At 35.4% G+C, this 13,058-nt stretch overlaps 1 protein-coding gene and 1 long non-coding RNA gene across 4 annotated transcripts in view; one reads left to right on the forward strand and one right to left on the reverse strand.

Annotated features, from left to right (window-relative positions):
* LOC147572036 (uncharacterized) overlaps positions 1–13,058 on the forward strand; it is a 271,873-nt gene that overhangs the window by 46,029 nt on the left and 212,786 nt on the right. The window lies entirely within an intron of this gene.
* PKIA (cAMP-dependent protein kinase inhibitor alpha) overlaps positions 4,650–13,058 on the reverse strand; it is a 96,732-nt gene continuing 88,323 nt past the window's right edge. For all 3 annotated transcript variants that reach the window (XM_025922943.2, XM_086695572.1, XM_086695573.1), the window contains 2 exons: positions 11,495–11,672; positions 4,650–8,153 (listed from right to left, as the gene is read on the reverse strand). In XM_025922943.2, the coding sequence (XP_025778728.1) occupies positions 8,074–8,153; positions 11,495–11,645 (231 nt within the window). In that variant the 5' untranslated portion in view covers positions 11,646–11,672 and the 3' untranslated portion in view covers positions 4,650–8,073. The remainder of the gene's footprint in view (positions 8,154–11,494; positions 11,673–13,058) is intronic.

Below are 13,058 nucleotides of genomic sequence, written 5' to 3' on the forward strand. Positions count from 1 at the left end.
CAAAGTGCAAACATGTGTTCTGTTAGGAGTAACCTATATCATTTCCTTGGCCATTCTTATTTCTTAGTTTCAGAGTCCAAAAGCCCACAGTCCTTCTTTAGTATTGCTAGATTTCAGTGTTAATTTGGTTACTATTTTTCTCTGTTTTCCAAAAGATGCAGTGTTCAGGAAAAAGACCTTAAGTTTCTGTACATAAATATCAGTGTCCTTTCCTTGACATGTTTCTTGGTCCCTTCGTATTATTTTCTCCTTTTTATTCTATGAATTCCTACCAAGTTCATCATATTCTATCAGAACGTTCATTTTTTTAGCCTATTAGAGTACATTATATTTTATTAGTGTAAAGCATATTCTTAAAAACTTGAGTGTCCCCTTCTGTAAAGACCAAAAATCTCCCCAAAGATCTTGTTCTCTGACTAATGTGTTGCTAAGACTAGGAGACTATGATACAACATCCTTTTTTCGGGGGGGGGGGGTATTCTTAGTTTTAGCAAACTGAAGGGAATTTATACTACAGAATGTCAAGAAATACCTTTACCAGGATCACTATTTAGCTGGAAGACTTACTCCGATTTGCTAATTTGTATGTATGTTATCCTATTGGACATCTCTTATCTGTATGTCCTATCAAATCTGTGTGAGAGTGTGTGTGTGTTTGTGTAAATGTGCAGCATACAGTTTGAGAACCAAATTTAGAAATAGTTACGTTATTTAAAAAAAATTTTTTTTTTCAACGTTTATTTATTTATTTATTTATTTTTTGGGACAGAGAGAGACAGAGCATGAACGGGGGAGGGGTAGAGAGAGAGGGAGACACAGAATCGGAAACAGGCTCCAGGCCTGAGCCATCAGCACAGAGCCTGACGCAGGGCTCGAACCCACGGACCGCGAGATCGTGACCTGGCTGAAGTCGGACGCTTAACCGACTGCGCCACCCAGGCGCCCCAGTTACGTTATTTTAATAACCTAGAAAAAAAGTGATAGAAATTAAGTTTTTATGTTCTAGAAGGCAATATTACACAGATTTCACTATTTTCAACTATCAACTGTATCTCTGAATTGCACGTTTCCCTAATCAGTGTGTAAATTTTGTTTAACTACATTGTGAGCTTCAGAAAGCAGACATTCATTTACAAATATTTATTGAGTATTAATAGACAATGAGGATACAGAGATGAATAAAAAAGGGCTGTTTCCATCAAAGAGCTCATATTCAAGTTGGAGAGATACACATGTAAACAAATAGCTGTGATCTAAGGAGATACATTGCAGATAAGGTGTTAGGGAATCAAGAAGTATAGAATAGCTAATTTCTAGACTGGGGCTTCAGAATGGGAATGTAAGTCAAAAAGGCTCCGGAGAGTGAAATGGGACAGGGTCTGGAGGGACCAGTGAGAACTTGCAATAAAGCATAAAGAAGAACATCTTAGGAACAGAAAAACAGCTAACACAGAGCAAAGAGTTATGTAAAAGTAAAATGTGGCATTTATATCAAAAAGTTTTATCTGGCTAAATTTAAGAATTTTTTTCAATTAGGGGAGTGAAACAATCAGATTTATGTTTTAGAAAGATACATGTGGTTGCCAGATGGATAGAAAGAGTGCTGGACAAGGCAGGTCCTAGTGAGCAGGCTATTGCATTATATTAGATAAGTGATGATTTAAAGGATTGTAATACAGAGGTGCCTGGGTGGCTCAGTTGGTTGAGCATCTGACTTCGGCTCAGGTCATGATCTCACAGTTCATGAGTTCGAGCCTCACGTTGGGCTCTGTGCTGGACTCTGTGCTCAGAGCCTGGAGCCTGCTTCCGATTCTGTGTCTCCCTCTCTCTCTGCACCTAACCCACTTGGATTCTGTCTCTCTCAAAAATAAATAAACATTTAAAAAAATTTTAAAGGATTGTAATACAGACAAAAAGAAGTGAGAAGTTTCAAGGAGTAGTAAGAATTAGAATGGATGGACTAAAAATCAAACTGCAGAAAGAAGAATTAAGAGAACTGTAAGAATTTGGATTTTTAATTTGGTTTGAATTTGGGAAACCAGTGCCTCCATATATGAGATCTACAGCATATGAAGAAAAGCAGTTTTGGGAATGGGGTCAAATATTGGATTTGGTGTTGGAATATTGAATTTTAAGATGTTTTTGGGAAATCCGTATTGAGCTGGATCCAATAAGTCAGCTGATCAGGAGTGACCTCTGGGATTTATCATGGTAAAAGTGGTGATTGATTGTGTTGGTCAAGAATAAGTCATGTGAAGACTGGGATTGTAGAAGAGGAATAAATATATAATCCCAGGGAACCACAGTATTTACTAGGGAGGTAAAGAAGGTTGAACTTGTCAAGGAAAGTAAGCAGTTGCCAGAGAAAAAGGAAAAGGATTAAATGCATACATACATTCACCCAGAGGGTGGGAGGTGGGGTAGGAAGGTAAATGAAGCATCTCAAAAAAGATTCCGTGGTGAATAGGATTAAATGCCATGTGGTAGACTATAAAACATACATGAACTATCCATTATATTTGGCTAGTAGGATTGATATACTCACTTAGGTCTAATTCAGAGAACTAGAGTGGGACTAGATACAAAGAAATTGAGTGGTTTTGCTTGTACATGGCCGCTGTGGAGAGGAGCTAGTGATACCACTGGCAGTCATCCTGGAGTATAATATAATGGAACACAGAACTCTAAAACATCACATCCTAATCTTGCCCATCTCTCCATATCCAGTCTCCAGGTTAATGCCTAGATACGTGCAACCACCCCTATGTAGAAATGAGCACTGTAGGATCTGGGGGTGTAGCAAAAAAACCTTATGGGGAGAATATTCTGGAAGAGAAAGGGCATATCTGTATGGAAGACTTGTGAATCTGGAGAATTTGTTTCTTAGGATACAAAAATTCTTTCCTTTAGGAGGCTTTATTATGTAGCCACATGAATATCAATTAGAATTATAGAACCACTAAGTTTTATTTTAGGAGAAGTTTGAGTCCTTTGGAACATCATCACTTTTTAATTTCCACATTGGCCAAAGCTTCAGTGACAATTACTGAGAGTCCAGGTGCTACTGAAGACATTGTTGGTAATAAAAATTTGATTGGAAGTTAAATTGCAAAAGGATAAGAAATAAGGAAGAGAAACATGAAAACAGCAATGATGCCTATTTTCAGAAATACAAGTAGTGAAGTTAAGAGGGGAACTGAGAACTTGAGTACATTTGTGAAAAAGGGTAAAGTCGGTGAAGAAAGAAGGATAATTAACAGACCTCCTGAAAGAAAATGTTTAAAAAACCTCAGATGTGAAAACCTGTATCTTAGAAGTGGGAAACTTCCTATGTACTGAGAGACATGACAAAAAAAGCTGTGCAGCACTTATGACTAAACTGAAGTTGCAAATAATGAATGAGCATTGTTATAAACTTTTTACAGTCACTCTGAAGAAAGTAGAGTGAAGGCAGATGGCTTGAATGGTTTTGATTGGGCAGAGATGGCACAAAGACAAGAAAGGAAGAAAAGCAGGAGCATTGAGAAGGATTAACAGTAGATTCCAGACTGGAGGAGAGTTGCTAAGGAAATACCGATCTTGATAAAAACAAAGTAGATGTGGTGCAAACTAGAAAGTTAACCAGTTATAGTCAGATAGTTTTGTTAATTTTGACTTTATAGTGAGAGATGGCCAGGATCCCAAATCCCCACATTCTGGCCTAGATAGAGGCAACAAATATACACAGAGAAAAAAACACCAGAGACAATACAAACTTGTTTTGCACTGGCTAGCATTTTGTTCCAAATCCCTGTGTACTGTTTTATCCTTGTGACCTGAGTAAGATGAACTTAAAAGATTTACATCCTCTTTTACCCCTTCTGCCTAAGACCTTGCCTGAACTCAGGCTGTGTGTTATTTGATGCTTACTTTCTCCCGAGTCCCACCTTGAATTCTGCTTGGTTTTTGCTGCTTTTATGTGGTAAAAATAATACAACAAAAAGAGAGCAACATCAAAACAAAAGAAGTTAAACACTCTGCTTTTCTACCCCAAGATGTTATCCTTAATATAGTAAAACCATGGGTGTCTGTGAGCACTCCATTTTGTTACTGACTGATTTTAAAGATTTTTAGTCAGGTGAATAGGGCTGGTGCATCTGGAAACTGCATTTTTTGTACATCAGTGATTGACAGGTTGTAGAGGTGAGGGTGTGGGCAGAAAAAGATGCCAAAGTTGCACAGGGAGTTCTTTCAAAGGGGAAGTGTGTGTGTGTGTGTGTGTGTGTGTGAGAGAGAGAGAGAGAGAGAGAGAGGGAATGTATATGGGTGGAGGAGAGAGTGTTGTAAAACTTTCAGGGGATTCTGATAAACACTGGTCTTTCTTCTGACTGAAAATCTTTTACTGCCCTACAGATGAGCAAGTAAGAACGATAGGAGTGATATTGGGGCTTACGATTTAACAGTTGGGTCTGGCAGATGATGAAGTCCAGGAAGTGGGCCACCAGAGTGGAATGGAGGTAAAAATTATTGGAGTAAAATCCCAGAAAAAGAGGCTAGAATGCCGGTATGTCCACCACAGGAAGGCTTTAAACTTCTCCTTTATCACTCGCAGCACTTTCTCGGGATCAAATACATAGTGTATGTTCAATAAATACTCTTCATAGACTATGCACATTTCAGAAAAAAATGTATTACTTTTAATATCAATTATGTGAGCATGCAACATTACTAAATACAAAAGTCATACAAGCTCACAATGACTTCAGAGACTGCCACTCTTTAATTAAAGAACAATTTGGGGCCTATTAAGACATCATAAATCATAGATGCTTTCTTATTTTTACTTGGTAACTATACATTGTCTTCCTGTTACTACAAGCTTCACTCAGAAGCTTGGCTACCTGGCAGTTACATTTCTTTACCCTTTATTCCTTCTCTGAAGAGAAAGAGCAATCTCATTCATCTTCTGAAACGGTGCATTTTTACTGTGTCTGAGTAAGACTCAAGTGTAGGGCATTTACAGCGAGCAGTTCTGGGGGTGTTGCCTAAAAATTGAAGGCTGCCTATTGCCTATTGGAAAAACATTTCTATAAATTATGATAGCAATATGTTGGCATAGGATGTTTACAATTGATAAAAGGTAAATTTGACAAGTTCATACTTATTGCAAATGAGTTGAAAAACTGAAACTGTCATACATATTTCTAGTTAATTAAACAAAGCGAGTAGCATGGGACATAAAAAAATCTGAACCATGTTAAATTTATAGACTGCATGCCAGAAAAATATTTTGGGGCAAGTATAACACAAAAAATAAATTCTAATTGAATTTCTTTTTTTAAAAAAAGTAATTTTCTGTGATCTAGTCACATCTGTGTCATTACTCATCTAGGTAACCTTGAGAAAGACAATTCCCTCTTTTGAGACTCAGTTTCCCTCTCTAAAACAATGGAGGATGAACCACTTCATCTCTAAATGTTCCCTTATAAATAAATATGCTCTATAAATTGGCTTTAGTTTTATGGCATGTGTAGTAGAAAGCTCCTTGGAGACAGACCAAGATAGGTTCAAATCTTAATTTCATCATTTATTAGCTTTTTAAACTTGGAAAAGTTATAGTTTATTGAGACTTAATTTCTTAATCTGTGAAATGGGATAGTACTACCTTTTTAATCAAATTGTCTGAGAAACAATTAAATGGAAGAAAATGTGCTGAGAAGTTATTAGCATAATGTCAGTTGGTTAGTAGGCATTAAGTGCATATTATCAAACCTAATGTCTTAGTTTCCACCCTTTCCTCCTTAAAAATTCAATACCATGTATATTATTGACTTTCAAGAAAAAGATACTACAGTACAATTTGGAAGACACTGTGAACTTTTGCTGAGCAACATTTGTAGGTTGTAGGCATTTTGGAAAGTAGATTTTTATCTTCCAGCTTGGGAATGCCTCTGGGTTTGAATATAGCAGACAAAGTAGCAGTAAGAGGTCAAAATAATTCAAAAAGCTCCATATGACTTTGCAATTTAGCACTATTATATATTCAAAGACAAGCATGACACCACATGCATTAATAATAATATATCACATAGGAATATAAACTCTCCACATACACTCAGCACTAGTCTTACCAAAACTTTACAAAACTACATGAAATCAGTTTGGAATTCCACAACTTTAAGGATGGAGAGAACTTTACCTAGATTCACAAGAAAGCTATGAGAATAGTAAATGAGGATGTTGAAAGAGTGATTTTATGGGTTGGATGTTTTAAATGGACTATGAGAGATTGTCTAAAAAAGCCTCAGGAACCTCTTTTCCCACTTGTAAGGTTATTAATAGGTGGATTTATTTGAATTTTAACTGGGTACTTTGGACCTTAATGGGTTAGAATGAAGTACTCTAATATTTAGTCTTCCTTCTATTTTCTGAGAGACTCACCCTATGGACATTTTTTTCTAGTAATACATGATTGAGGACAAATGATACCCATGCCCTTATCCCACTCATTTGGAACATACTGTAAATTTCATCCTATATGCAGCTATAGAGGAGAGCTGAGTTCCCACTATGTCCATGGAGATTATCTATGGAGATTCTGCTTAACCTACTTCATATGGGACTCTATCTAAGACCTCAAGGATAATTAATTGGGCTCTTTATTATAAAGGGTCTTCCTGTTACTTATTTGTCCAGTAATCCATGAGCCACTGGCATATTACTGGTTCCTTATTTATTACCACTGATAAGTGATTTTATAATACTGACCAGAGGGATTACACAGCTCACAGAAACTTTCCACATAAGAACCATGATGTCAAAACACAGCAGAGGCTATCAACAGTATTAATGAGGATTTTGTTAGCTTCTAATGATAATTATTATTGTATCAGAATGCAATTCACACTAATTATTAGTAAAAGTTTACAAACATTAAAAAGTGCATAATAACATTTGTATCTGATAGGGCTGAAAAAAGACATGGAAAACACAATGCAAGGGCTTTACTTTTGTGATTGGTGGCCACATGATTGCAAGATAATTTTTTCCATCTGTTACAGCTCCATGCAGATAAGTTGTCTTCCAAATTTAAATAGTACCATACAGCACTGAGAAATTTGATTCCATAAGAACAAAATATTTCCTGTTCTTAGAATTATCTTGTATTCTCTTTCCCACCATCTTGATTCTCCAAAATCTTCATAATTAAAAAAAATTTTAAATGTATATTAGTGGGAAAAGTTCTCCAATGGAAAATAAAACAAAATTTGCAGATTGAATTCTGGTCTGTGCAGACACCAAACAGACTGAATTCAAGTAAAATTCACATTAATGGATATTTTCAAATGCCTGTTTAATAAAGCAAAGGACTCTTGATGAATTGGTTAGACTTAATCCATCAACAGTGAATCAAGGGGAAAGATTAAGTTAAAAAAAAATTGTGATCTATCCTGTGTACACCACCATACTGTGGAGAAGGAAAAAGGCAGCCCTTTTAAAAATGAGTGGTATAAAAATTCACAGTAACGTACATTGTTTTTGTTTGTCATAAGCAATCAAAGAAGGGGGCAGTGCTGAGTGTCTATATTGTACAATACAAAACAGTGTAAATAACACAGCAGGAACACACAGATACATAATGCTAAAAACAGTGCTTTCTGGATGGTTCTTTTACTGGGTGAATACTTGGACCAGAGATATTTAAACTCTGGGGTTCAACCAACCTTTTGCAATTAAACACAATTAAATCCTCTGACATTGTGAGGGGCCAGATGCTACAGGAAGAATCATCATCTAGGTCTGTGCTACTCTCTACAAGCATTTTATCATATGGTCAAGTGAAAGGATCCATACAAAAATGACATCCAAACACAAGCCACATGATTTCAACCATTGCTAAAGACAGAGGTAGAGAAAAGTCTGTCTGCAGCCACAGCCTCTGCCCCCATTTTTAATATGACAATGAGCAGATTCCTACAATGCAGCACAGCCATTTTTTTTCCCCCCTTTTCACTCTTGGGAACAAATTCATTCCAGCCAGGCCTGGAGATTTGAGACATTGTCAGCTGTTGATGAAGTTATCAAAGTGGGGTGTTAGCTTTCAGATTTTGCTGCTTCCCCTTGGGCTTCCCCACTTTGTTCTGTGGAATTTCGTTGTGCATCTTCTTCACCTTCTGTAAGAAACAATGAAAAAAGGGTAAAGGCAAATAAAAGCTATTTCTTATATTTACCAACTCTTAATATATCATATTGAAAATTTCAGAAATACTCAAAAAGTCATAAATTCTACAGAGACAAGTATATTTTATTGGTGATCAATTTCTCATGAAGAAAACAGTATAAGAGTTTCAAGGGCTGGCTAATTCTGATGCTAAGAACTTGGGACAGCACAAAATAATAACTCAATTTTTATAGTTGTTAGTGATCATCTATGCTTTTGATAAATAGCCAGGAAATCTCAAGGTCTGGTGATGGCACTTAATAGTTTCACAGATTGCAGAAATCAGTAGTGATTTTAGGCAGAAATCAGAAATGAGAAGCAACTCTACCATGTCACTCCTGTCTTATTTTAAGAAATATTTAAAAATTTCATTTTCCATTATTTATAGTACTTGTTGATAACCCAGCTGATTTCTCGGAGGTTTAGTTAATTAAATTAAAAGCAACAGTGGAGGATGAAAGGACATTATGTCAGCTGGTCGGTCCCTTGCTGAACAGTTATCACGGCCTCTGGTCTGCCCTTATAGAACATATGTACAATGCCAATAAAACCAGCATCCTCAGCAGCAATCTCAGCTCGTGACATAGCAAGCACTGAAATTAAATAATGCTTTCTTTTCACATTAGGTAATTTTATCTAAAGTTCAAACTTACAAGCTGTAGGCAATCCTTGATTCAAAGATTCATATGTTTGCATGTATTAGTTCATCATTAAGCAACCAATAAATATTAGTGGATAAAATATTTTTGGGCGTTGCAATAACGTAAATTATATCAATGTTTGCTAAATGTTTGTTACCATAATTCAAATGGATAGAAGTAAGTGGACTGTTCCATTTCTTTAGATGGAAATGTTGAAAGGCAATTTCTCTTTTACTCTTAACAAGTATACACAAAACATTTCACTATACACCATACTTCCAGAAATTAAAAGCAGTACATAAATTATATCTATATCTATATTCTTATATAGATATATTCTGTTCTAAAGGGGTTCTCGGGGTTTACATTATATATTATATATCATGTTCATAAACTACTTTCATTATTACAATAATGAACAACCTCCCAAGATGTGCAGATGGCCTGAATGTGAGATGTGTAGATTAGCATGCAACAAGAACTTGATAAATAGGAAAAGCTCTTAATAACCAAAGGAATGAAGTCAAATTAGGGCAGATGCAAGACAGAAGAATATTTAAGGATGAAAGTGACTGCATAAATACAAGATGAGGAACTTGGCTCCCATGAGGCTTGTGATTTCTGGGTGTCTGGGGGCACTTCCCAGGGCTTCTTAGCATAATGCTGCAATTACAGAGCTGTGGCTAAATAGATGCTTTTTAACAAGTCATGGTAAACATGGGACAGCAATATTGTTGAGTATAAATTAAAAAGAAGTTGAAACACTCATGAATTCCAGAGGAAGTCCCTTACAATACTCAGCTACTGATATTTCGTTTGTCATTATATGTCAGTGTTGTACAGTTACTATTTTTAGTTCTTTGTACTTAGAATAATAAAAAAAGTTACTACTGCTTATATTTTGCCTGATTCTGGACTTTAGGATTTAAAAAGAAACAGAAAAATTTTCAGGAGCCTGGAGAATGGCAATTAACACTTAGAAATGTTTAGAAAAGAAGACATTTAGAAGCATAATGATATTTGAATTATTTTAAACTATTTAAAAATATAAAATATAAAATTATTTTATTATATTTGTTAATATAAAATATCAGTTTATTATTTCATTTGCTATATACCAAGTTAATATATTCTCTTGTATAAGAAAGGTCTTGATGCTGTTGAGTTTCAATTTCAGTGAGGAGAAAAAGAAGAAATGTAACTGTACTATGAATATATTGGGAGTGGCTAAAAATAATGCATATTACTTAGAACAGAATATTAATATACAAATAAAAATATAAATCTTATAAAAGAAATTAATTAGCAACTTCTCAAAGACCACAGAAAAAATTTTACTTACCTCATACCACCAAATTGCAATAATTCCCTAAATCCTTTCTGAAGTAACTTCTGGTAGTAATAATAGGGAAACAACAAAACCTAAAGTATACATAGGTCTGTATATTCCAAGGTGGTGATGTTAAGTTTTATTTTCAATCTGAATTTTAAAAGACCAATCTGTGACCTGCTGACCTTTAGCCATTGAATAAAGTACTGTCCCTAGGTATTTTAGGGTAATGTTGCTGTTTCATTAACATATACTCTGACTCAGTTTTCCAATAACTGGAAAGCTCTGCCATAAAAATTCTAATAGCAAAGAAGTACTGAATAGTTATCATGAGTCAGAAGCTGACTTTTCACGTACACAACACTGTGGTTCCTTAATTGTGAACTCCTCTTTTAATTTTAAAGGTTATTTTTGCACAAGATTTGTCAGAGAAACACATTTAGCTTTAATACTTGCAAAAGCTATGGATGAAAGAACTATTGGGATTCATTTAAATACTCAGAAGTACTTTGACATCTACATTTGCTTTACTTTTCCATTGGTAAAGTTAGATTGCTTGGGTAAGAAGAGCGCCAAGGCCCAATAATAAGACAGATTTTCCACAAACCCATTCTATTAAGAAAAGAAAACTGAAAGATCTTATTACCTAAGACATTGATATAACAAACTATTTTACTCCCATTCTCAATAGAATTGATCCTGAAGACCCTTTTCCTTTGAAGTGGTTATTTGAAATGTTATAGGTGGCCAATATTGTCAAAGGTAGGAGCTCCAACTTTGTTAAATATTCTACATAGAAATTTCGGAGCTTTTATAGAGATTAGGATTTAAAAAAAAATTTTTTTTAATGTTTATTTATTTTTGAGACAGAGAGAGACAGAGCATGAGCAGGGGAGGGTCAGAGAGAGAGGGAGACACAGAATCTGAAACGGGCTCCAGGCTCCGAGCTGTCAGCACAGAGCCCAACGCGGGGCTCGAACTCACGGACCGTGAGATCATGACCTGAGCTGAAGTCGGCCGCTTAACCAACTGAGCCACCCAGGCGCCCCGAGATTAGGATTTTTTAAAACCCATGTGCTTTATTCATTGCATTAGTAAAATCAGATTAAGGATTCTGCATTTGAGTGGGAACCCTATAAAGAGAAGTCACTGAAAATGAAATAGGAGTGACTAAGGGATTAGTCCCTGACTTTTATCTTGTCTAAGATTGTTTATAACTCTACTAAATTATTTTCAAAGGTAGTTTTTCATGTTTTAATCCTACGCAGTGAAATGGTACAAATCATCTCATGTTCATAGAGAGATGTGTGTCAAACAACTCACCTGTCTTGTTGATATCAAGACCTGCTAATTTCAAGGCTAATTCATTGCTGTTGCCACTTGCAGAGGAAACCAGGATATCATGTATTGCATTTCTTCTACCTGTTCTTCCAGAAGCAATGAAATCTGCATATGTAGTTTCCACATCAGTCATTGCTAACAAATATCCACATAGCAGGGACTACAAAACAAAGAAAAACTAATAGGTAAATACAATGTTGGTCGATGATAACATTTAACAAAGATGCTTGTTAGCTTACTGGTCTACAATATGAATGTTAAATAGTTGTCTTGCTTTCATGTTCAAAAAGCAAGTAATGCTTTAATTCTTGATCAAAGGTCAGGGAATTTTTTCTGTGAAGGCCTGACGGTAAATACGTTAGGCTTTGAGGGCTATATGGTCTCTATTCCAACTACTCAATTTTGTGATTATAATGCAAAAATAATCAAAGTAAATGTGCTAAATACATGTAATAAACACACTGTGTTTGCAAAAATAGGAGTAAGAGCAGATTTGGCCTGAATACCATAACTTGTATTGGTTTAGATCATAAAATTCTCCTTCTCTAATATCACTTTCGTCAGTCTTCAACTCCAGAGAGAACTTGAGATCAATGGCATACCAAAATTGGGGGTGGAATCGAAGTGGTCCATCCTAGACATAAGCAGAATGCAAGTTACACTGTCTACAGACGCTAAGAATGATAATGAAATTGACCAAAATTCAGTTTGCTTTTTATTAGCACCATTAACCAGCAAGTCTAATCAATGTCAGTGACCAAATAACTGCCCCCAGTCCAGGAGAACAGCTCCCTTATGGTCCCCCTTGTTAAGTCATTGTTTGAGAGGAATAATAATATTTCTTGACTGAATCTTCGAAATAAAATTTTCAAGTTTAAAAAGGAGTCAATGAAAGTGAGTTTCCCCAAACTTGTGATACACATACTTAATTAAAGACTTAATGCAAAAAATATTTTCAAGGTAAAATATGATATGTGTATTAACAGAAGACCACCAAATGCAAATCTTTTAATATTTTCTGTTTAAATTTATGTCCTTCCCTAAAGGTCAAAAGAGGAATGGATAGTAATATATAAAACAATAAACTTCTGTTGTACTAATTTGTTGAAACAGAACTTGAAAATAACATAATTTCCCTCCTATTCCTAAACATTCCAATTACATTTTACTGTAGTTTAAGATTAAAAATGCATCAATAGTCAAGAGAAAGGAATATATTCAAAATGTAAGAAATATGGGGGAAGCAAAAATGGTGGACCCCATACATCATCATGGGCATGCACACTGGCACTCTGAAATAACTTGATGCCATCTACACTGTAATTTAGGATGGTAGTCAGTAAGTAGCACATTCTTTTAGGTTTAGTTCCCCCAAAGCATATTGAGGAAGGAGCGTTCTTTCAATCTGGAGAAAGTTACATTTTGCTTCTTTAAGAGGAAGCTGAAACAAGAAAGAGGGAGGAATAGCATAATACACTTTTGAAATAGGAAATATATGTATACTACATGCTTACTGTGACTATATTATGGATAACATTGCTTTCCA

This window comes from Puma concolor, chromosome F2 (assembly GCF_028749965.1).
Source record: "Puma concolor isolate L17-30 chromosome F2, mPumCon1.1.hap2, whole genome shotgun sequence".
In the NCBI taxonomy this organism is placed as follows: Eukaryota; Metazoa; Chordata; class Mammalia; order Carnivora; family Felidae; genus Puma; species Puma concolor.